This window comes from Thermobia domestica, chromosome 13 (assembly GCF_964235325.1).
Source record: "Thermobia domestica chromosome 13, izTheDome1.hap1.1, whole genome shotgun sequence".
In the NCBI taxonomy this organism is placed as follows: Eukaryota; Metazoa; Arthropoda; class Insecta; order Zygentoma; family Lepismatidae; genus Thermobia; species Thermobia domestica.
In genome coordinates, this window is record NC_137466.1 from 192,045,592 (window position 1) to 192,071,636 (window position 26,045).

The 26,045-nt window shown below is 37.3% G+C and overlaps 1 protein-coding gene across 2 annotated transcripts; it reads left to right on the top strand.

The window, feature by feature from the left end:
• Positions 1–596: 596 nt before the first annotated feature.
• p23 (cytosolic prostaglandin E synthase) lies at positions 597–23,807 on the top strand. Of its 2 annotated transcripts, none has more exons than XM_081737152.1 (4): positions 597–749; positions 10,752–10,938; positions 16,256–16,441; positions 22,443–23,807. In XM_081737152.1, the coding sequence occupies exons 1-4, from the start codon at positions 634–636 to the stop codon at positions 22,551–22,553; spliced, it is 600 nt and encodes a 199-aa protein (XP_081593278.1). In that variant the 5' UTR covers positions 597–633; the 3' UTR covers positions 22,554–23,807. The 2 variants fall into 2 exon arrangements, with proteins under 2 accessions (XP_081593278.1, XP_081593277.1); XM_081737151.1 differs by lacking the exon at positions 597–749 and adding an exon at positions 965–1,212.
• The last annotated feature ends 2,238 nt before the right edge of the window (positions 23,808–26,045 follow it).

The window sequence follows — 26,045 nt, forward strand, 5'->3', positions numbered from 1 at the left end:
AACTTAGAGATAATATAGCAGGTTTTAGTTTGTACGGATACGGCATAGAAGCACAATTATCCACTAAAGAAAAATAAAGTGGCAAAAAAAAGATAAAAAGTAAAAAGAAAAAAGGAAAAGAAAAGAAATATTTTAGTCAGTTATACTCACCGAGAATGTGTCTTTAAATAGCGACGTCATTGCCGCAAAGTCACTTGGATCTGCCTGATTTGATTTAAATTTCGAATTTACGTTTTAAAATTTTGTTGCTTTTATAAAAACATTATAAACACAATAATCAGTTATCCAATCACATGGATTTAATTTCGTCAGATAAAAAAGATGTATAAATATTCCAACTATTTTCTTTTTCTGGTCGTGTGGTTTAACTTTTTAATATTTTATAATAACAATAAAACAGTGTTTAAAAACTGACACTGTAAATAATTTTAAAAATTCACTGTAACACACCACTGGGGACACAGTTATAGCACTGCCACTTCAAAGGAAAAAATAAATTTAAGAGTAACATAGAATTAAATCACATATGTTCATCCATCAATTATGAACTTGTTTTTGAGTTTTCTTGGATAATTCGGCGGCGCTTCTTTCACTGGACACAACACGAAACTGATTGCCGCTCCAACTACGCGCATGTCTGTTACCTCATTTCTAAATAATCTCGATCTCAGCATCTCGCGATATCGCAACGCGGTAGACAGTGTTTTGTTTTCCGCTATAGGGAAAGGGAAGATGTCTGGTGATGAGCAGTAAGTATCCAGTAATTAGTATTTTATTATGGAATTTACATTTAGTTACAAGTGTGGGGAAGAATGAACTATGAGTATTGCATCAAAATAACAAAAAGAAAATGGTGTATGCTAGCTGTCGATCTTAATATACATAGTCTTCTCGATGCTTCGACAGGCGACCATGCAGTTTGGAGTGCCGCCATCTTTTATTTGTTCTTGTGTGCGGTGTTGTATTGATTATTGAACGCCCAGTTATATTGCTCATTTCCGTAACTGTTAAATTAGTTATGACCATATACATACTTAGAATACTAGGCACACAAATATGAGAGATGAATTGTGTCTTTATTGCGCAGGATGGGCATGTTTCTTGGAGCCTGCATGCTGACCGGCGTGGGTCAAGGAATCTCAGGGTTGCTCGAGTTCAAGAGCCGTGGATATTAGATTTCTTAAATTTGAAAGCTAATGATCCCCTAAAACGGTACGATCGATTTGGATTTTTAAATAAGGAAGAATAGTGTACGGTAAATAAGATGTTAAATACCTACTTAACAAGAATGAAGGAACGAAGACGGGAAAGTTGCTTTTGTATCATTTAAGAAAGCAGGAATAAAATACGAACTATAGATTTACTTTCTGCTGGTATTATATATGACCTATCTGTATGCGTAGTAAGATTGTAGAACGTCGTATATACCTTTTTTCTTTTGAAAATAGTGCCCTGTACTGAGCTGTATCGCGTAACTCCCCAAGTCTTTATCGATCATTCTTTTCCACTTCTTGATAAATGTAAATTAGTGTTTTGAGAACAATGTCATGTCTAAAGAATGTATATGTTTGGATATATATATTTCGTGTTCATAAGAGTATCAGTTTTATGAAAGTAATGTTACTTGCACTTTTTCCATTGACCACGCACGAGCTCCAAACAGTAAAAACTAACATACATGTATTTAAATGATTTAATGTTCCTTAGTAGTAACCTGTGCCCTTACAGTGGAAGTTAAATTAGACGAGGTTTAGAATTTACCTATCCCATATACTTAAATTATGGACATACTCCGTGGATCTTTGATCCAAACTAAAAATAAGAGATATATAGCTCTTGTAACCTTCGTTAGGTTTATAGGGCTCACTCGAGCAGACAGGTGGCTGCGGTGGCTCAGTGGTAGAGCGTTAACCTTTGGTGCATGGGGTTCCTGGTTCGATCGCAGATCGCGCCAAGTGAACTTTGTGGTGGGTAAACATCGTGTGCGTGGTTCTCTCGTTTCCTCCCACCTTCTTCATTCCACTATTTCTCATTTTCACCATCTCTTTCAGTCTAATCATCATAATTGTGGGACGTAAAACTTAAGATTTCATTTCGTTTTTTATCGAGCAGACGGTTCTACCAACATGCAAATTTAAAAGTAAAATACGATATAAAACCTTTTTTTTTGTGACGCAGCATATTGAAATGAATTTTCAGTGATAGTGACAGTATTGTGTGTGTGTTCTCTTGCACCATCTTCATTTATGCGTATATCCGTCGCTGACGCGCCTGCTCCCTACGGACGCACCCCGTCGCTTCCGCTCAGGCCCTCCTGGTGCGCTCCTTCTCGGACTCTTTTAGATAGCATTCGTGCTTTTGAGAGGCAACTTAGTACAAGTTTTTTCGTGTTTTATGCACTGTAGTTTTTATGCCATACGTCTACACTGAATTTATTCTAAGCCCTCTCCTGAAATCAATCTGCAAGTAGTAATGGAGCTCCTTACTTACTGTACGCTCTGCTAAAAGAAGTAGCTTTGACCTAACCTGAAAATGTAAGACATGTATCAATGGTAGAACCGTCAGGTCGAGTAATGCCGGTTTATATTTTGGTAATAAATACACGACCATTCGGCTAATTCTGGATAAATGGTGGCCCCGGATTAGACCCACATGAATCTGTTTTCAATGTTGTATTACTATTTATTTATTATTATTTTAATAAACCTTATCTAGAATTAATTCTTTTTTATGTGTCATTCACTCCAAACTGTTGTTCACGAATATTTCTTATTTTCGTTCTTCTTTTGGTCTTCACTATATATATATATATATATATATATATATATATATATATATATATATATATATATATATATATATATATATATATATTCAGCTTTCTTGTGTTACTGCGCAGAATTAGTACGGTACCTTCCCACTGTTCAGTGTTGCAAACTACGCAGTATTCAGAAATAAGGAAAACAATCCTTGACCTTTTTAAAGCTAATTTGTTTAGCTATTTGTGATTCGTTCAATGATTCCGATTATAACGGTAATCATTCCTCGCAACAGTTCCTTCTGTGTTCGAGTTAGGAATCATAGTGGTTCCTACTGTCATTCTGTCTCTAAATATTTTAAACATTGCTTTATGTAGTAACGATAAATTTACTTCTATCTTAATTTCCAATCTTAGAGTAGTCGTAAAATTTTCATCATTTCGAATACTCAGTGTTTAGAATAATAAACGAAAATATTACACCAGGAACCACCATATTCCGAAACTTCAGCAAGTTTTAGAACAAAATTCATAGAAACCTAAAACTAGCAAGTAATCTCGTGTCAGAAGCAAGTGCATTAAAACATGAATTTTTATTCATTTGAAGGGAGGGGACAGGCCCCTCTAACCCAACATCAATTACTACTTTATATAAAAATTATAAAAATACATTTGAGGACATGCTAAAAACAAAATTAACTACGGCACATGCCTAAAAATATATAAAGATGAATACAATTTATCTGCATGCCTGATAAATATTACATACTTCTCACTGACATAACTGCAAAATCACGCGTTCAGAACCATGTTCAGACTTAAATTGCGGTTCAAGTGATACCACAAATTTTCAGTGTTTTCCGTGTACACTCCCTATCAGGTTCTACGAAATTCCACGTTAATCAGTAGGTCCACGTCTCATATAGCCTCGCTGCTGAACGGGACGTTAAACTCAAACACAACAACAACAACGAATGATTAACAGTTAAATGAGTCTACTTGCAATCTCCAACCCAGAGTAACCTCTCCAGCAGTCGCTTATAACAACTGAATTCCTGTTGACATGTCTCCTCAGAAAATACCCCATCGAATATAACATTCACCATTAAAAATATTCTTCAAATCTGAAATACGATATTAAACGGCGCGCCTCATTTCACTCTTGTAACGCACCACCCGACCAACGATTACTGCAAGGGACGCACAACTGCTGTCCCAGAGCAGGTAGCAAGAGGGTGCCTCTGTATGGAGCAGGCGCGTTAGCGATGGTGAGTATATACTTGTAAAAGATGTTAGTGGAAAAACGCTTTATATGGCATAAAACGTATGCCTTCTGTGTGGCACAGCTATGCAACACTTAAGTGTTCACTTTTTACACGCCTTCATATAGCACTTAACTTCATGTCTTTCTTGCAGAGTACTACGTGGTAAAGAGCATACTTTCCATTTCGTATTCTACCTTATTGTACATGTAAGAGATAATATTCCGATATATTTTGATTACTTGTACTATCCTATTGTGAAATCAGACAGCATATTTCTTCTAAGGATTTTACAAATGTGTGTTCCCATAAAATGGATAACATCCAAACTTTTGCTTGTGGCCACATTTGGTTCGGATGCAACTCCCTCTTAATAGTTTCCGCTCTACAATCTGTATTTCCCTCCATTACTGCACCATCACGTCCCAGGTTTAATGAGACGGGTTTAAAACACTGCCATTTTATACTGTTTTGTCTGTTTACCTAGTATCGCATCAATACGCAAAGTCATATGGTTCAGAATTTTTTTCCCTAATTCACCCTACACTGATAACGTTTATTATCTTTTATTCTCATGCATTGTGTCCGTGATCTTTCTCGTAGTTCTCCTTTTTCTGCCCACGGTCTCATTCTCAGATTCTTTTATAAGCATTCTCGTTATAAGCCACAGCCATATGATAAAAGCATGGGATTTAAATCTAGAAATTCCATTTCCACAAGAAATTCCGAAGAAGTGCGAATTATTCGAAATGTAAGTCAGTATTAATTAAGACTGTTCCCTTTGAAATCGTTGCTTCACTGCTCACTTTTCACGGCTATGGTGTCAACGTGTTTATAATGCGTTAAGACTGCTTATAGTGTGGCGTAGTAGCTATAAAACACTTCGTTTACACCGTCATGATTTGTGTCCGCGAAATTCGTGCAGATACGCGTCTGCTACTTTCTTGTTCTTTTCCACAAAATTTATTGTAATTTTTTTTTCCTTCATGCTTCCTGTAAATCATAAGATGACAACTAAGTTAGCATGTATTTTTTAGCCCTCTCGTGCGTGAGACCAGGAGCCCTTGTTCACAGAAGATAATAGTCGTATAGAGCTAAATTACAATTGTATATACCAAGTTCGAAATAACAGTACATGTAATTAATGTGTGTTTTATATATACAAAGTGTCCAAGAGGAAGGGGCAATACTTCGGAAAATGGTAGTATGGGTGATTCGAAGCAAAAAAGTTCATATGAACATGGGTCCTAATCTCAATGGTTTGAGAGCTACAGGTTGTGAACTTCTGTAGGGCAGGACGGGCAACTGCCTCCCCCCCAAGGGAAGCTCTCCGCCGTTCTAGTGGGGCTCATTGTAAGACAAAATTTTCTTACTCCATACACGATACGAACATGAAATTATAAATGAAGCATGAAAGAAGTTCGCTAAATTACATAAACAAAGCAGTACACAAAAGGTAAATAAAACAAAAGTGAGTAATGGGCCCATTGCAGTAAAATATGTCTACCATTAGGGGTTGTAGGAATAATATTTATTCGTATTGCTTTGAGATTTGTCAATATTGTCACCTTAATTAATTTGTCATGTACGGAACTGCCCTGGGGTGTAACTAAAGACCCCGCAGATCTTGCCGTGCGGAAGGGCCCACGGGCTCTGGGGGGGCTCATAAAAAATAAGAGAAAGATGGGGGCCCAAGAATTAGGAACACAACTTTTCTAGGGGGTGGATACACGTATTAATGCTTGCCCCCTCAGAAAAGAATCTAAGTTACGGCGCTGCATATTTGACTTCATGTTACCTATTACTCTATCCTGTTATTCTAGAGGTGAGACAGCGGATTTGATAAGTGATTTAATTGCCTTTCCAACGGTATGCAACATGTGACAGTGGTGTCTTTGGAAGGGAGGTTATTGAGCGAAGTTTAGGCATCAGTGTTTCCATCAAATTCTCTTACATAATCCTAACTTTCCCTCAATAATCCCCTTTTCAAAGACATCACTGCCACATGCTGCATACTTTTGGAAAGGTCATTCCATTACCTTTCAAATCCTTATGTCCCACCTCTGTAGAATAATTACAGGATGAACAATACGCGCAACATAAGTCAAAAATGGTTCGCAACCTGTAGCTCTCAAATCGTTGAGATTATGACTAATGTTCATATGAACCTATTTACTTGGAATCACTACCATTTCTCAAAGTACTGCCCTTTCCTCCTGGGACACTATATATATGGCAACCAACTATATGCTTTATTATGCGTTGTCCTAAATTATGCCTTAATATCCTGTTCCTTGAATTATACTTCATTTTTAAGCATATCTATTATAAATATATATAAAACTACAGTAGAGCGTCGATTATCCGAACGTCGGTCAACCGAACGACCGCTTAACCGAACTGTGTACTCGCTCGCACCTGTTACTCTCCCACCCTACCGTCCATCATCCCCCTCACTCCCAAACCAAGTTTCCCACAGTAGTCGCCGCACTGAACCACCGCTGGCGGAACATTGCTTCTAATGGGGCCTTCATAAGGCGCTGCTGACCGGCCAAGCCGCCAGTCGCTGTGTTTCAACAATCATCACACTTCTGTTGGTTTGGCACTGGCTGTAGAAGTAGCGGCAGTATCAAAGCTGTTCACAGCAACAGCTGCGCCAGCTTAGAGTTGAGGCGTGCCGCTCCGCGCATGGCAAATAAACATGTACAGTTCGATTATCCGAACAAACCATTTTTCCCACTAAAATTACATCAATAAATACTGCATTATTTTGTGTAGTTTTCCTTAAGGGCGGGGAGATTTGCTATGGGGAAAATAACCTCTGGTTTTTAGTAAAACACTAGGTATTTGCCCCCGAGGTATTTTTGCGAAAACCCGGGGTTTTTCAGTGAAGAGATTTGCTCATTATCAACCGTGGGGTGAAATACCCAGGGTTTTTCTTGAAATCCACCGACTTGCTGTACATGTGACTGAAAAGTATTATTTTCCCTCTCTGTCTAATCGAATAGAACCCAGCGAACGTTTCTTGCTTTCCTGTGAGCATGGTTTTATCTTTCTTCTGCAGTGTTTTTAGGATTTGGAATAGGCGTGAACATGTAGCTTGTATATACAAGCATAACCACGGTCAGTTATTAATAATCCAGGAAGGTTTCTTTCTTCGGCTATGACTCTCAGGGAACAGTTCCTCCAAACTGTTAAATCATGTGTGAGCCAGGCCAAAGTGCAACGATATTTAATATTTTTATATTAGAATCACAAATTAGCTGTGTATTGATACTATGTACCTCTTTCCTGTTTCTGTACAACTCTGCAGTTGAACCAGAGGGTGACAGAACTGGAATATGCGTGCAATGAATTGCTCCAATGGCACCAGGGAATTGAGAGTCCTCATAGAACTTCAATTTCACTGCAGGCACTTCTGTTCCTGCAGGCATGTTTATGAACTGGGGCCGCCTTCTAGTTATAATTGCAACTACACTGTGAAATATTTTTCCTGCAGTTGTGCGATGCACATTTACCAAATCACCATCAACTCGTTGAAAAGTGCCTGTGCGGAGAATGCGTAATGTAATCAATCCTGTAAATCTGCGGAGCAGTCATGCTTACGTACTGGTTTGTGTAGATCTTCTTCAATCAAATGCATTAATGCTCGGAAAGTTTCTTTGTTATAGCCAAAACGATCTCCAAATTCTTCATTACTGTAGACTGCCAAAGGATCTACTCTGCCACGTATTGTATAATTTCTTTGGTGTGGCTGGTTCTCAATAACGTCACCCACATAATCGATGTGGTCTATTTCGTTCAGGTTGATTACAGGAAATTATTCCGTCTGAAAAAACACTCCTACCAGTAGGATAAATTCCCCCCCAGTAAAGTGCTAGGTATTTAAACCTTGGGTTTTTTCACTGTAGACCAAATATCTCCATTTTTAAAAACCCAGAGATATTTAACTCTCCAGACGAAAAACCACTGGTGTTTTGCTGGTGTTTTTTACCAAAACCAAGGGGGTAAAAACCTCGGCTTTTCTTGACACACACAAGCCAAATCTCTCCAACTTTAAAAACCTAAATGAAAAAACCTAGGGGATTTGAAAACCACTAAGCAAATCTCCCCGCCCTAAGCGATGTTTCCAAGAAGAAACATGTAGCTGCACAGTAGACTTCTCCTATTTAATGAATTCAGAACAAACAGTACAAAGTAGATTACTGCCTTGTACTTTGAAATGGTCAGTTGAGAATTCTCTTACTCTCTGAGGTTGCGTAAACTCTTGATTTTGACATCTTGGAATAAGCACAACCAGCTTTGCCTGCCTTTTAATACAAAGTGAGGAAACCAAAAAAATCCTTCTGAGCGGAAGGTGCGAAGAGAGGACGAATTCGAACTTTCCATTGTTTGTGGCATTGATAACACCTTTGTTGATAATTTTTTCTTTGGCACAAAATATATTAACATATTTTTCTTTGATGTACACATGTACAGATTCTGAAATAAGAAGCTTTGAGCATTATGCTTTATGCTTTATGCTTTATTTCTGTAAATTATGCTGTAAAATTAGCAAATTTGAATATGTAAAGTGGTGAAAAATGGTACCAAGATATGGTACCAACCATAGGGGAAAAATTCCATTATGCTTTTACTGCTTTTTTATGCTTTATGGTTGCCTAATATGATTGAGTTAACCTATACCTTCTTCCTTCGTGCATGTGTTGACTAGGGATGTACCGATACTAAAGAGGCCGGTACCGATACTTTGGACACATTTCTTATATATATTATCAGGAATTTTCAGAATAATGAAATGATCAACATTGCAATAGCGTATATTAGATATAAGGCCAAAATTTAACATAGAAAAACAAAAAGTAGAATTTCATATTAGGTTCCACACAAAAAATATATTTCCTGTAAATTTAATCCAGCTCACGTAAAATGAACTAAACAGCAGCAAATACTTATATAGTGTAAACTTAATTCTAAGAGTCAGTGATTGTTATTTAGTGATAATGTACTTTGATAGTTACATTGTATTTACTAGTCTCTATTACATACATATAATGCAAACGGACACTAGCGTTACAGATTTTTGTTGTTTACAAAATTATGCGTGCTGAACCAGGTATTGCTATGTATTATAATTTTATTATTATTATTAAGTATTCTGCCTTTTGGCCGGTCCTGGGACTAGTGATGTTTTTTCTTCTCTTTTCTTAATTTTCAGTTTGAACCTGGAAATGTTTCTTCCATGTTTCTCGATTTTCAGCTTCCTCTTTTGACTCCCAATATTTTCTTCTGTTTTTCAAATCATCAATCACTTGTGTTCTTCCTATTCCTCGCTTTCCTTTCATCTTTCCTTCTTTGACTGTATGAGGAAGACAATTTTTTCGCAAGATGTGTCCAATCCAATTGGCTTTTCTACGAAGGATGATGGCTGGAAGCGTCCTCGTCTCTCCTATCAGTTTTAAAACGTCTTCGTTTGTTATATTTGGAGCATTGGACTTTATGATTCAGAGACTTGGACATTACGGAAGTTAGAGAAGAAATATTGCTAGGTAGACCATAGAAAATAAATAAATAAATAAAAAAAAAATTAAGGGTTATTTAAGCGAAGTCGAAAACTGTAAAACTATTTATTAACTTTAGAACTAATTGTGTTAACCAGTAAGTAGGAGAAAATAATGACAAAGTGAGCGTCTTGTGGGTTACTTCCATAGCATTTTCTTCTGAATCGAAATCTCTGTCTCGTTTGGGATTCAAATTACTGGTCTGCTATCCTGACTATGGGCGCCCGAATTGGTAGAGTAGAGTGAGATAGTAAGGATATCGGCTTACGTAAATGTATATGCAAATTAACAACCACGTATATTAAATATCAGACGTAATATAGCAACCATGGAATCAAGGATGTTATAAATGGAGGATCTGCCCATATGTATCGTCATCCTATTAAATCGATGAAGCCAAAAAACAACCCTGCATCGGCACGTCTGATTGGCTACTCTCGTTTCCACTATAATCTGATTGGCTACTTTTGTTTCCGCTATGATTGTTGGCTCAAAACATTGCAATCCTATTGGGTGGAGTGAGCAGAGTAGGGGTGGCGAAACTGTGACGTATGGCTTCAAGATTTTGTTGTAAGGGCACATCCTCTATTTTATAAGATCCTTGCATGGAATGGACCCCTCCTAGAAAATTTTCGTCGGGCGCCCATGATACTGACTGAGGACCTTTGGCTTTTCTCCCCCACTATTTTGGCATCGAAGGGCTAAAAATAGCAGCTGAGTACGAGTAGTGCAAATCAAAGGCGTACACATGCATGAACAAATCGATTGTATCGGTAAATATTGGTGTCAATTTGTGTATCGGTAAATATTGGTGTCATATTCCCAAAAGTGGCCGATATTACCGATACCGATATATCGGTACATCTCTAGTGGTAACGCAAATTTGTTTACTTTTATTGTTCTTTTTAAAATAGATACGTCATGTACAGTACCAGTATTCTTACTGTCGACATACACCGATAGAACAACTGTAACGGTGGCGTCCAGGTGATTTAAAAAATGTCTAATGGGCTTCAAATATAAAGTAAATAAAACTGCCGTAAGGCTATTTTTTCCATTTGTAAGTAACTGTACGTGTAGCTCCTTCCTCCGCCTGTATTGCTTTTTACTTTGAACCGTATTTTGATTATGATTTTGACCTTTAATTATTAATATTATTTTCTCTTCCAGGCTACTTCCACCGCCCGTAATGTGGGCGCAACGAAACTCTGTGTTGTTTCTTACTGTTTGCCTAGAGGACTGTAAAGACCCTGATATTAAACTTGAACCTGAAAAGCTGTATTTTCGCGGTATAGGAGGAACGGAAAAGAAGAAACATGAAGTAACAATAGAATTTTATCAAGAAATTGATCCAGAGGTAGAGACATTTATTTTGTGCATGGTATATGATAATACAATATTGTAGGTTAATGATTAATATTTCGGGCACATTCATCGAATATTCATATTCAGGATTATTTAACAAGCTTATGTCACGTTTAACGTAGGTAGTTGAGAAATTGATTAGGTAATAGTGCACTATTCAGTCATAAATAAATATAATAATTGTAGTGTGGAATAAGAGTATTTTAGCTCCAGTTCGTATCCAATAGTTTTTACAGTTACTTTATTTCCACTAAAGTATAGAACCTTAGCATGTGCCCAACTTGTTAAATGATCCTGAAGATGAGTCCTCGATAAATGTGCTCGATATATTGAAAACTAAGCTGACTGACTCACAGGAATACTTTAAGGTTAATAATGTTGGTATAATATTCCATTAGTTTTTAAGAAAATTCTTAATGTTGTTACTTTCAAGTGTTAATGCTTGCTATAGGCTGCATTATTCGGAATCAAAATTTTACCTTGTACCTCAGACTATCGTTCATATTTAGAATTTTACTTCACTATATTTTTCGGCCCCTCTGTGGCTATAGACTGGTGATGTTGAAATGTAGGCTAGAAATCGCCAGAAAATCGTTGTAGCCCTATAACGAAAGAAATACCCGCAGGTATTCTATATACGCACACCTTTACATTAAATAGTAAACACTTAATCACTTCCTAATAACTTGCATCTGATATTGTTGAATTGTGTTCGTATCTATTCTATGTCGTCACTCAAAACTATACTCTTTACATTTATTGTTTTTGTTTGACTCTTCTTTACACTCTTGGAGAACCTTGTCCTGTACATAAAATTACCTGGATTCACGGTGAACAGACTGATCTAATTAATATCTTCCGTTTTTAGTATCCTTTCTTCCGTTCTTAGTATCCTTTCTTCCAGTTTTTTCAGTGAGTTAATCTAAAATCCGACCTGTTCTTTTAGTCTTCATTTGATATTTTTTAGGGGCCGTAGACTGTTTTCTGTATTTTTGCTCTATGTATCATGGATAATCTGACATCGAATTTGTTTTCGCCCCTTACATTGGTGGCAACTGTAAGTGGTATTAGATTTCCCACCATTTATTGAATGTATTTAAATATATTCTAGTTTCAAAAAGTGAACCTTGAAAGCAAAGTAAACGTCATATATTCACATAATACTCTCCAAAAATCAACATTTTAAATGTTCAAAACTTTTAAAATATTTGGCATCTTTAATGGTAACAACACGTGACAATCTTAGAAACACCGCCGATCTTTCCTAAAAGTATATTAACAAAATTTTAGTTCAATTAATTAAAACAATATGCAAAACAGCTTTTATGCCAAAATATACTCGAAAAATATAATCATTGCTGGACTTGTGGTAGTATTGATTTTATTTGGTTATTTTAGACTCTTCATGTATTAGAAGGTTCTGCACTACAGGAAGAAGAGCTCCCTCGTGGCTAAGCGGTTAGCGTACGTGCCTTTGGCATGGGAGACCCAGGTTCGATTCCCGGCGGGGCTCATGTGGTTCGGATTCCACGTCAAGCTATAGGTTCACGCTTCATAGAGCTGCGTTGCTGAAAGGAACGTTAAACTAAAAATGAGATCAAATCAGATCGCTACGGGGAGGACAGGTTTATGGAGAAAACTTGAACTTTTCTACCCTCTTAGTATAACGCCTATTAATCAAAGTGAGGTGATGAAAATCCATCAGAACCCTTACTTCCTTCTGGAAATTGTAATTTTGGAAAACGTTAGAACACATGGCCGTTTACTTGTAATAAGTTACTTAATATACAGACTTAATTACGTGCTCCACTTTACCGACTGAACTCACTTTTTCGTTTCCAGTTTCATACTAAGGCCTTTCTTTAATCTTGCCGCATAGCCCCGACGAAAGAAAATTAATACCCTACTACTGTATTGGTAATTTTGCTCTAGTGCTTTTATCAGTGTTTGCATGTTTTCTCGTATATTTTCTTTCATGGAATACTTGTTACTGACTTCTAGACATTGGCAGGTGAAAAAAAGACCGCCGTATAACACATTTCCCTAATCTGTTTTTTCATCCATCTTTTTCACTGGAAGCTGGAGATCTCTTCCAGTATTATCAAGCACGACCCCCGATGTACCAGGCCTTTTGGAATCAGTGTTTTGGAACTTTTAAATGATGATGTCGAACTTTCTTTTATAAAGTTGGGTTTCTACCTACACCCCAGTAGAAGATACTTCATCCAGTTATTTTGTTTCCATCTGGCCTAATATAAGAAGCCAAGCACCAGCTAGCCCTCACGAATTTCAAGTTTTGCTCCCTCTTACAGCAGTTTCAAAATATTCTATATTTTTTTACTGATGGTTCTATATCGGATGTGCCATTTTTACAACTACATGTACTTGTGATTTTAAATTGTACGCCTTTTATTTAGTATTCACTCCTGAACTAGTTGCAATTTTGCAAACTTTACGTTATGTCTCTGCATGTCATATAGCAGGATCTTAATCTGTTAGGACTTGCAAATGCTCTAAGTAGCCTCCTTGATGTCTATAGTAAACATCCTTTCGTCCAGGAAATCCTCCTTATGTCATACATTGATTGGACGGAGGTGCGAGGCACAACTCTGCTGGGTTCCGAGCCATGTTGGGATAGCTGGTAATGAAGAGGCAGACAATGAAGTTTCTGTCCATGAAGGAAGAGAGTGACATCTTCCCATATCCAGCACGGATCTACGTTCACTATTCACTGTTCATTCTCATCAGTGCAAGCTAGCAGCTCGAATGGAGCCAGGCTGTTAACAGTAAATTACTTTAAATCTGCGCTTGATGTCTGCCCCACCTACTCAAGATGATCTCGACAGGATGAATGAATTTTAATTTGACTTCGTAGCGAAGACCCACCAGTGTGTGCGGCCTGTGGAGCTAGACAGCTAATTCAATATCTGTTTGTAGAATGTCCTTATCATGCTCAGTTACGAACTGGCTTTGCCGTACCACCACTTACCAGCCCTGCATGGAGATGATCACCAAACGATCTTTCAAGTTGTTTCTTGGTCACGTCCATGCCCTACGTGCATTGTTGATTGTCCTAGTGTTTATTCTTAACTCACTTCTTGTTTCTTCCTGTGTGTTTCTACCCTGTCGTCACTCAACGCACTTCCAGTTCAATTCACGATCCCGATAAGTATTTGACTACTTTTATTTACTAACTTGGGCCTTTGTTTACGCTTGCCGCACAGTTTCGGCAAAACTCACTATGTAACTGAGTTTTATCCTATTTTCTGTCTTACTTTCATGGCACACTTATTACTAAATTTTATATATTAATGGGTGAAAAAAAAAAAGGAATGTGCAGTTTAATGCACCCACTCCCAATCTCTTTCTCTTGCTCTGTAATCTGATTGCCATTTTTCAAATTCATATAGTATACTTTGGTGGAAGAGTTCTAATCATTTTGCGGGTAAAATGTAAGATTTTCAAGACAGTTTGTCACCTATACAAACTCAGGGAACACGTTGACAAAAAAAAAAAAAAATAAAATAAAATATATATATATATATATATATATATATATATATATATATATATGATCCCGTGGTAAAACTAAATATTCTCCAGACATACCGTAATAACAAGCTAATTCCGTCTTCAGTGGTACGGTAACAAGGATAAAAACGGCATCATCAACTTGTTCCGCTACCAACGAATTTCGAGGTGGTTTCTTTCACGTCGTTTTGTGCCATTTTGTGCGTCATCGGAAGTGGATTAAAATGGGCCTACAAATATGGCGGAACAAGTTTAATGCTGTTTCGGCAGTATCGAATTTCGAGGTCGTTTCTTTCGCCTCGTTTAGTGCCTATTTTGTATATTTCCACATTTTGTACGTCACTGGAAGTGGATCAAAATGAGCTGCGTCACCGGAAGTGGATCAAATTGAGCCTCCAATCTGGGACGAAAATGACCTCTGTTCCGCCACTATCGAATTTGGAGTTCGTTTCTTTCGCATCGTTTAGTGCCTGTTTTCTGCCGGTTTGTGCGTCAGCGGAAGTAGGTCAAAATGGGCCTCCGAAGTGGGATGAAAACGCTCACTTCCACCACTACCGAATTTCGAGGTTGTTAAACTCTCATCATTTAGAGCCTGTTTCGTACCGTTTTGTGCGATCGTTTCCACGTTTTCTGCATCATCGGAAGTGGGCCAGAATGGGCCTTCAATGTGGGATAAAAATGTCCCATTGTTACGCGACTATCGAATTTTGAGGTCGTTTCGTTCGCATCGTATAGTGCCTGTTTTGTACCGTTTTGTGCACCTATTTCCACGTTTTGTGTGTCATTGGAAGTGGGTCGAAATGGGTTTTCAAGGTGGGACTAAAATGACCTACTGCTCCGCCACTGTCGAATTGCGAAGTAATTTCTTTCTCATCGTTTAGTGCCAGTTTTGTACCGTTTTGTACGCCTATTTCCTCTTTATTATTATTATTATTATCGGAAGCAGGTATGATGTGCTTTGCAAGAATACGTTGAATTTTTGTCGATAATTGTGGAAACTAAAGAATTCCTATCTAAGTGTTTGCTTCTTTGAGATTTAATCATTTTTGTAAGGTACGCAACTTATAACCGTTCTTTCATCGTATTGATATAAAGTCTGTGTTTCATCATTATGATCACTTACACGATTACAAATTAGTAATGTCCTACGAAAGAAATTCTTCCAAATATTAGCCTTGTACAGTAGCCAATGGGCTGACTGTTGATGTAAGTAGTGCCTGCGGTGGGTTTTCAATAACTTGTTACAAATTTCTTCTGCATGAGAGGATGCATGTTTTCTAAAAGAGGAAAGAAAGATATTGACAAGTAAAACGTATGGAATACATTTTTTCAAGATGTTTCATGGATGTAGAACACCACATCAGAAGTTATTTCTGGTGGATATTAATACTTTCTAGTATCCGCAAGATAAAAATAACAAATTTAGAATTGGATAATTATTATTGTGGTAAGTGTACTCTCCACATAAACAATTTTATGGGGAAACTTATAGCATTGTGGAGCCCCACGAAAGTTTTTTTTTCTTTCTTTTTTTAATACGGTAATTCATGTTTAAGTTAAATGTTCCACTGATGTTGAACTAAAATAGTGTGAAGATTTTACTGCATAATATAATTTTAAAGTCTCTGTGGTCCTTGAAAGTGGATATTCGTTAAAGTGTCCTAAATATCGTAAATTATTTCAGCTACTAGTAATCCAATATGGTTGGTATATATTGTGTACTCCAGACTAAAGCTTGTAGTTTTTAATTAATAATATGTCGTATCATCTCGTTTCAGAATTCAAAATATTTTGTTAGGGACCGAAACATTGAATTTATCCTGAAGAAAAAGAAAGAAGGTCCTTACTGGCCACATCTATTAAGAGACAGAAAGAAATATCATTGGCTCAAAGTGGATTTCAATAAATGGAAAGACGAGGACGATAGCGATGATGAATTTGGAAATCCACAAGAACTGGAAGATGTAAGTATTGTTCTGAAAGTTATTAGATATTTGTATATTAATTTTTCATTTTATTACGTAGAACGTTGAGGTAGAAGTTTTTACGGGAACATGTGGTGTATTTGAATAGAATGAACCCGGGCAGTTACTGTAACTGTTAATTTGGTACGTACAGTTGTGTTCCAACGTGGCCACTCATCTTTGCTTAAAATGTCTGTCATATTCTAGTAACTAAAAGTAAGAAATTCTAATACTTTGGCTCGTATGTATATGTTTCGAGCCTCTTCAGGTTCAAACCGAGGAAATTGAATGGGGTTCTCTCAGCAGCCAACATGTACGAGACATACTGTAGGATATGCATTTCTGCTATACGAAAATAGTTGTTTAGTGCAGTTTTGCATTGTGTCTGGATTCTTGTCGGATTTTTTCACGTTTTTGTGATTATTTCGTTTCTTCAGTTCTTATAGTCCAAGAAGTTGCTGGGTTTAAATTAAGGATTTCCATTTCATTTGACTGTATTTTCTGTGCACAGTATAGGCCACAATACCGGTGTAACCCGTGGAAACCATCGTGTTCAGAGCATGACCATAGTCAGCGTGAATAAAGTTGATCAATTTGTTGGTGTACCAAATCGTACTGTCTAGTGGATGCATCAAGAATGGTGATTGTCATCGCAGTCTTAAATACAGAGAATACAGAGGTTCTTTCATTTATACTGAGCCGAAATCAACATGTCACTGTACCACGCATTAGCAACTTATCGTCGTGAGATTGCTACGAGTTAAGCAACAGTATCTCGTTAGTCAATGTAGTAAAGCAGTGAGGTCGAGCATATTCTGATACCGTGAAACAACAGATTTTAGGAGGGGTTCATTGTAGCCCTTTCCGACGCTAAGTTCACTGCGCAATGCATTGTAGGGATGTGTAAAGTGCCTAATTTCCGTGTAGGTTGCGCCACTGTGAATCGTATTATATGGAATTATTCGGTATAGTCCAGGGCCCACCACACCGACGCGAACAGCTAAAAGCCGGCCTCCCGTAAAGAGTACCTGCCACTATTGGGTTTGGTTCAGCATATGGCAGTCTGAAAATCCCCATACACAGTGTGCGATGGCCAGCAAATGTCGAACATCGCAAGCGATAAACAACCGCGCTATTCACAGGGATTTACGCATCACGGTTGTTCAAGAGCAGTATGACGCCCTGAAACTGCGTTATGTGGCTGAGTGAAAAAGAAACTCCAGGAGATGTATAAAAGTCATTTCTTGCGAGGTTGGTGGAAGTTTGTTACCCTTGATGAGGTTTGGATTTACCTCATAGACTGTGGTAAAATTTGTGCCATTATGAACAGACCTTTTGATGCCGAGGGCCGAAACGCGTTCTTCGGCTGTACGCAGAGTTTCCCAAGGGTTTATGATTGTAGCTGGTTTCTCGCACAGTGGCGAACTTGAGTCCCCGAAAGGTGGAGTGAGACTACAAAATCAATACTGCATACTAACAGACTCATGTACTGACTAAAATATACCAACATTGTACGGGCAAAACGTAAAGCATGTTGAACTGCACCAAGACAAGGCAACTAACTATACGGCGAAAACATCGATGGAATTCTATCGCCGTATGAAACAGGAAACTGGAATTTCGGCATTTTTGTTTTCTGGCATTCCTGGCAAAGAGTCCAGATGCCAGCCCAATGGACTATTGTGCTTTCGGACTCCTCAAACTGCACCTGTCCCGTCGTTTAATCCGCACCGTCTCCGGCCTGTGGAAAGCGTGTAAAGAGGAGTGGGATGCAATACCCATGGTCAATTGCATCGCGGTTTCCTACAAGAGAAACCCCAATGCCGGCAATAGTGAGTAGAGCTGGCCTACATATCGGGAACAACCGATGGTGGAAACACGACATTTCCTAGGTAAGTGGCGCATTCAAATACGGCTCGGTATAAACGAATCAACCCCTGTATTCATACTGCTAAAGACATGAGTGTCATTTCACGAAGAAAGAACGAAAGAGAAAGAAAAAAAAGCAAAGCTCCAAGTTAAGCGTAAGTGAAGGTCAAGTCCCTCAATTACGGGTAAAGTTTGTACACTATATTCTTATATTGATACTTTAAAGTGTTGTAAATGAAGCCATAAATTCATAATGATGCTTTTGAACACTTGCGAAACGAAAGAAAGAACTTGTCCTAAAGAAGCAAGATTATGTAGATTTCAACTAGATCTTGTGCGTGAATAAGTTGTACTATTAAAGTTCTATACTTATTGATCCATGTTGCCGTGGTCAATGTTTGCACCAAGTCTCGGTGCATTTTCCTTATTGAATAACAGTTCATTTAAAGACGTAATTTGACACATAATTGTATTATTTGTAAAAAGAATTTATTTATTACTTGTTTAAAGTATTGCGAATGTACTGCATTATTTCAGTAATCTGTCGCCTTCCTCGATAGTAATGGGTAACTCATATAAAACGATTGTTAGAATGTCATCTGGCATTATACAAAAGTGAATGTGCCAAGTTGAAAAATTAACTTGAATCACTTTCTAATAAAATCCTTTTGTACTCTAACAGCCTTCTTGAAATATTTTTTTCCTGTTACTGCAAACACTTTACATCAAAACATTGTGAAAACAAATGTAATGTAAAACTAGTTTCTAGGATTGTCTTGATTACTGAAAAGTACTTGATAAAATTAATGAAACTCCCTGTTAAGCGGTTGTTCTAAATCGTTATATATATATATATTAATGTAATGTAGATCTTGCAAGAGACATGTAAGAAATAACAAGAATTTCATGTGGTTACCCAGATCTGCCAAGAATGGCGACAAGGATTGCCGAAGCAAGTCATTGTGAAAACTAGTATTGAATGTACTATATAAGTAACAGTACATTATTATAATTTTTGGTACGTGTTTTTGGATTTCAGTTTTTCAGTATTTCTCCGGTCCGAAGTATTAATTCTAGATATACACAATCTGTTAAGTGGGAAAGATGACTTACGAGGAATGAAAGAAAAGACGTTTTGGACTGATACGCGTAGGCGGCGCCAAGATTTTGGTAATGTGGCTGCAGGCTAGGATGGAACAAAACATCCTAACATTATTGCCAGAGCGCTCTGCACTATTGAGCCTTAAGATCTCAAAAATACCGTAATTCCTAAGATTTACTGAGAGAGAGAGAGAAAAGTAGAAAAAAACGATATGATAGCAAGTAACTTATGAGAGACTTAAGAAGTTACTCAAATATATCCAAACATAAGAAACAAAATAGAAAGGATGATTGTAGGAAATCTGAAAATCGAAGTTTATGTGGGTGCAGCTGTACCCACTGTGGCGCCGCCTATGCTAATAGGCTACAGTATCGTTTATTCAAAATAGACACCTCATGGATCATTACTTGTATTGGAGCGCTTGATGAAGCAGTCTTAGATATTCCTGTTTTCTGAATTGCCTCCAAAATCGCGATCGAACCATTTTGGATGGTTGGAATAGTGTCGAAACGCCAATTTCAATTTTGAAAATGGCCAGAATTCTCATGGAGCCAAATCTGGGGGATGATCGAGTTTAGCAATCCCTTTTCTGACCAAAACTGCATACCACCCAACTCTTGTGCATGAGTCATTGTCATGCGACCGTGAGCCTTGTTACTGATATTCAGGTCAAACTCTTATGAATCCTGACCAATAGTTGTTCCGAAACCCTCACGTAGTACTCAATGTTCACAGTGTAACCCTCTGGAGTGAATTCTTTGTAGATGATGCTTTTGGAATCGAAGAAAACAGCAAAGTTTTGATTTGGCTCTTCTACATGTGCACTTTCTTTAAGTTTTGGAGGGCCTTGAGCCTTCCATTCCAAAGTCTGACCCGTTGTAAGTGGTTTGCCTCATGGCAGAACATGCCGCGATCTGCGATGCGATCGCAGAAAATTTGCAACGCCTGTGCAGAAAAATTGTCAGAGTAAAAAAATATAGCCAACAGAAAAATAGAAAAACATGCCTGCTATGTGTAGATGTCTTAAATGCACGGACGACTCGCATAAATATAGTTTGAACTGTTTTTTACGTCGCGTAAAGAGTATTTTTTAACAATCACAAGTGTTTCTTCTGCAGATTTTTTTGTTTGTTTGTTTGTTGCAGAATTCCGGCAAAAAATTTTTGATACAAAAGTTCATCGCAGAAAGGCAAAGAAAGTTCTGCCATCGGGAAGGTTTGTACTGATAGCACCATGTGTCATTATTACAATGCTCGACATGAATCCTGGGCGCACATCGCTGGTTGTTTCGGGTGTCTGTAGTGTTCCACTTTGTAATAATTTTGTTTGTGTACTGTGTGTGTGGAGCAGAAACTGTGCACAAACATTTCGTTTGCTGGTACTTTCGGTTAAAATGAGATGGTCAGTGGAGTTCGGAATTCTAGAGAGACCTTCGATTACCCTTGGGTGGCCTTCACACATGCGCTTCGGTGCAAGTGAGCCGCGGCTCTGAGCTGCTATGAAGATACCCCGCCAGTAGCTGGCTCGAACGGGGTGCTGGTGGGGAAGAAACTAACACGCCGTCTTATGAGAGTCCTTCACATGGGAGCGTCAACTCAGTTGGAATGGAGAATAGTGTGCGTATATTGGTGTTGAAAATTTTCTCATTTTGGTGTTACTCTGATGAAATGTATATTTTATACTATTGTACAGTTCGTCAAACGAAAATACAGACATCCTGAAGTTTTTATTTTCTTCATCTTTTCTCAGTTTGGGAGCAGACTAAAATGAACATTCTTTTAGTATTGATCGATTTATAGGATAGATCCACATTGTTCTATCTTATTTTTTTGCAATTTATCGCCCAGATTAAAGCTGCAGTTTCTTTAGGCTCTAGCAGTGCTGTCATTTTGATATCACGATCTTTTTTGAGCGGCTCACATGATCCTAGTGTAAAGGCAGCCTTGCAGATCCACAGCATCCTTGCAGACAATCTCCTACACCAAACTTTTTCGTCAGTTCGTACAGTCGCTGCTAGTCTTCGTCGTGGTTAGTGTTCAGTAGAGTGACCAGATTCTGACAAGCGACAAGTAGGACGTAAATATAATAGTATATGATAGTTTACTGCGTCGGTAATACGCATGTCCGTATTTCATTTAACATTAAGTTAATCATTCATTTTTGTTAGAAAGGAAAGTACCAAACAAAAGCATTGAAGGAATTCAACACAACTCCAAATGTTTTGATGAATGACAAAGTGGTTTATTTTTTATAAGCGTACAGTGAAACTTTGTGTAGGGCTAAATACTTCTTCTTAATCGATTTTTGGAGTGCACATACACATACAGGCACGAGGGAACTTTAACTTAAGTTGGTTAGCATCACTGTCGTAACTTGAAGTAGAAATCATTCCCACCTTACATAGTTTGTTGATTGTTCTCCTTTCCGAATCTTTTGAGGGGTGTAAAAAATACAGCGGTTCATCATTCACCGCAAAAGTGTGCCTGTGATTCAAAATATGAATAAAGAATGAAACATTAAAATATTGGTAATAAGTTAATTCAGGACAACAGAAAAAAAGACATTTTTCGATTTTCTAGTCGTCTTTCAACACGCAGGATAGCTGTATGAAAAACAGTACTGGACTGCGAAAATCACCCTACGTCTGATTACCCTAGTCTTCAGTGCACTCCCGACCATCACGAAATTTTGCATACCAGTTAACGTGTTCTTACGGTTCTCTATTGCTCTCTTTCCGACCAACGTTCAGCAGGTACTGTCAGTCAAGATCCGTACACATCGACCGTCGCTTTGCAACTTTGATAGAAGATAGTAAATGTATCACTAAGTAGTGCATATACTTTTCCATAGATGGTGCTGGGGTTCATTAGCCAAAATAAGTAACCTTTCAAACTGGACCGACTATGTATGTTAATAAGGTTTTATTTGGAAGTACCTGTGATAAGTTGTATTTTAAAGAGAAAAAAAGTAGAAATAGTTTTGCATATTTATAAGTCAGTTTAACATGTATGTTTTCCTTTCTTTTGCTAGATGATGCGCCAGATGGGTGGTTTAGGAAGTTCCGGGGATGATAAACCAAGCTTCGGTGATCTGGACGTAGAATCTGATTCGGATGACGGAGATCTTCCTGACCTGGAGTGACGTGAAACAATCTCTTCTCCGCTTAAAAGTAATACGTGCGTTTGAGTGTGTGTTCGTGGGACGTATGGGTGAGACTGTAAAAAGAATAATTAAAAAAATAATAATGGACATTTCTTTTACGAGCACATACCGTGTATAGTGTGCTGTGATTCACGTTAAGGAAACAAAAAAAATAATCTTTAGTTTTGACAGACAAATAATTGCCTATGGTAATACCAAAGTGTTGTCATGTTCGATTAAACGATATGGCTAATGAGCTTGTCAGGCTCTCCCATCTACACTAGATTAGCATCCTCAAAGACAGCTAATAGAACTATTTTTTTCTTTGGATCGAAATTCCTGTTTGCTTTTTGCTCCTTGTTGCTAATTTTGTATAAAATAACCTATGCAACTGTTTGTTCTCACATATTTGTATAGTAGAAAAAAATTGAATGCATGCCTTCTTTTATGTTGGGTAAAAGATGTTATGCAAACAGCTAAAGTAGCAATAAAATCAGCAAAAAAAATAAATTACACCAAATTTTGAGTGAAAAATTAGCAACTTTTTACTTTAGAATTCTGTACTGTCAATTATGATGGGAGATAAGTTTACCATGGCCATTGTTGTATTACAGAGTGCATTGGTTGTTTTAGCTCAAAATTTCAGTGAACAAGTTACAGCTTATAATAATAATAATAATCGTGGAGAAGGGGACTTGTTTTTGTGAGAACAATGTGTGCTGTTTTAAAACAATAGTGTTGATAACTGACTGAATTAGCACTTTGGGATAGTGTTGAGAAACGCTATTGAACTGTTGAAGTCAGAATGTGCGCGGCGGAAACTGCACTTAAAAATATACCAGTGCATTTGTAAAACTCCATCTGAAATAAGTATATAATGTAATCCTTTTAATTATTATTGTTAATATTTTTTAATGTTCAATACAAATTCTACAATGATTTCGTACTCAGAACCATACAAATTCTGCAATGATTTCGTACTCAGAACTATACAAATTCTGCAATGATTTCGTACTCAGAACATTTCAAGTATAACCTGTACCAAAGACTACTCCTTCCGCAACTTTTAACAAAACATTTCCGTTAAATTTGGGTTGTTACATTCAAATTTATATAAAAAAGCAAAGGCAGGATTTAAAAATTGTAAGGAAATTCGTAGAATGTTCTGCCTGATCTGTTCTATTGTGTTAAAACTTTTTTTTTTTGTATCGAAATAAAAAGTTCGAAATAAACTGCGATATATTTACCATATAATTTTGACATATTTCCTAAATTTCATGTTTGATATTATTATGGTCAAAGAACCGTGAGTCAGAGTGAACTACCTCCATTTCCCATCCACCAAAAATGGATTTTGAATAAGGGATACTGCCACTTTCGCTTGAAATGTTTTTAAATTTTACATCACTTTGAGACGTGATTGAAGATAGCTCATTTTAGGGGCCTGTTTCACAAAGGTACTGGCCTTGTAATGCTAATGCAGAATTAAGCAAAGTCAAATTTTATAATTTTACATATTACAAAATAAACAGTGACAACAATATTGTATTGTGGTGTTTCTGGTTCAAAATATGGAACAACTTGTGAAAATCATTCGTAGAACTTCTGTGAAACAGGCCTGAATTTATGAACTTTCATTCTTGAAGCGAGAGCTTCTGCTATTCGACACAACCTTCATACATATATATATGTGTGTGTATTCCACAACTTACGTACAATTTGGGGGCCGCGGTGTCTCTGGTAGAACGTTCAGCTTTGGTGCATGGGGTTCCTGGTTCGATCCGAGTGAGCTTTATGATGGACAAACACCGTGTGTGTGAGTTTCCTCGGGGTTCTGCTTTCCTCCCACTTTCTTCATTCCTCCATTTTCATTCAATTCTCATCATCGTCTCCTTTAACCTAGCCGGCATAACCGTGGGACGCAAATCTCAGATTTCATTTCATTTTTACGTACAATTTATTCGATTCTACCGAAACTCTGCCTGTGTTTTCGTTGAGGTTTAGGAAATGAGTCTATTGGTAGGGGTCAAAATTCCTAAAAAGTTAAAGGATAAAACTTACTTCAAATTGAAAGTTTTCATATATTTATTACGTGTAATTGGATATTGATGCTAGGTAGCCTATATATTTTCTTTAATGCTTTCAAATAATCTCCATTGCTTCGGGTTGAAATCAACCAGGCTCAAGGGTGTTGATTCACAAATCGTTAATAAAATATTTAACTATCTTGTCTAAAAATTAACACCGTGTGACTATATAATTTTAAATATTTTAACGGAGACAAATAGCGTCGGTACTGATGTTCCCATTAAAGCCCTGATCAGCATATCAATAATTTTAAACAGAACGAAACTGTACTGATAATATTCTTCAATTAGAATTAACACCAACAGTGTAATGTTTCGTTTTTATTGAATACTATGGAACGTTGAAAAGACAAGAATGATTTGAGTGAGTGGCAGTCCATGGTTAGGTCAAACTTGTATCTTTTGTCGAAGTATTTATTTCACCACGAAATGTTAATGATTTGTTTTGAGGTAGCTTATGTTGTTATTCGTTCGTGTAATTATTCATTATTCTGTGTGGTTGGAACAGTAAAAATAACTTCATGTTTGTAAACCCCTCTTTAAAGATGAAAGTTACGTTGTACAATCGTGATAAACATTTTATGTTCTTCAGTTTCACTTTTGTGCCGACGTATTTATCTCAACTGTCACTACAATTTGATGGAGAACACTATTTTATATGATTTCATAAATAGTAGCAATTTATTTGATGAGTGAGATACTGTAATTCAGTTACGGAACACAATATAATGAATCTTGCACTCTTGTTGGTTTGGAGATATGACGCTTGTTGCAAAATCTGAAGAGAAAATCAATAAGATGTTTGAAAGACAAAAGCCATGGTGATTGGAACGAAGCGGTCAGTGGCAAATATAGAAGTAGGAGGGGAGAAAATAGAGCAGATGACTAGTTTTCGTACCTGGGTAGTAGTATTAATGATAATATGAAGTGTGAACGTGAAATAAAAGCAAGGATAGCAATGGGAAAAAAAGTTTAGAAGAAAGGCCTTGATTAAAGAGTTGAGAAAAAAAGACTCATAAAATGCTTTGTATGGAGTATTGTACTGTATGGGGGCGGAAGCATGGATATTAACAAGTGATGAAAAACAACTGGAAGGTGTCGAAATGTGTGTGTGGGGAAAAGAACAATTTTAGATATTGTTAAGAAGAGGAAGAGAAACTGGTTGGGACACTGGCTAAGAAGGAAGTGTATCATGAGGGACGTGCTAGACGGTATAGTAGTAGGAAAGAGAGGGAGGGGACGAAGGAGACTACAATTAATGGATATCAAAACAGAAAAATCGCACGTGAAGACGGAGGTGGTTAGCAGAAGAACGTGGAGCATGGAAGCTTTTCAGCTGCGGCAAATGACCTGCCAATAATGTCAGAATACCTATGATGATCCGTGTTACTTATCTGCTTTTAAA

What these genes read in the sequence shown, in the direction of transcription:
- p23 (XM_081737151.1), top strand. Translation starts at nt 1,064, where the DNA reads ATGAATTGTGTCTTTATTGCGCAGGATGGGCATGTTTCTTGGAGCCTG. An exon ending in GCTAATGATCCCCTAAAACG is followed by an intron (nt 1,213 to 10,751) that starts GTACGATCGATT and finishes TTTCTCTTCCAG; the next exon opens with GCTACTTCCACCGCCCGTAA. An exon ending in ATCCACAAGAACTGGAAGAT is followed by an intron (nt 16,442 to 22,442) that starts GTAAGTATTGTT and finishes TTCTTTTGCTAG; the next exon opens with ATGATGCGCCAGATGGGTGG.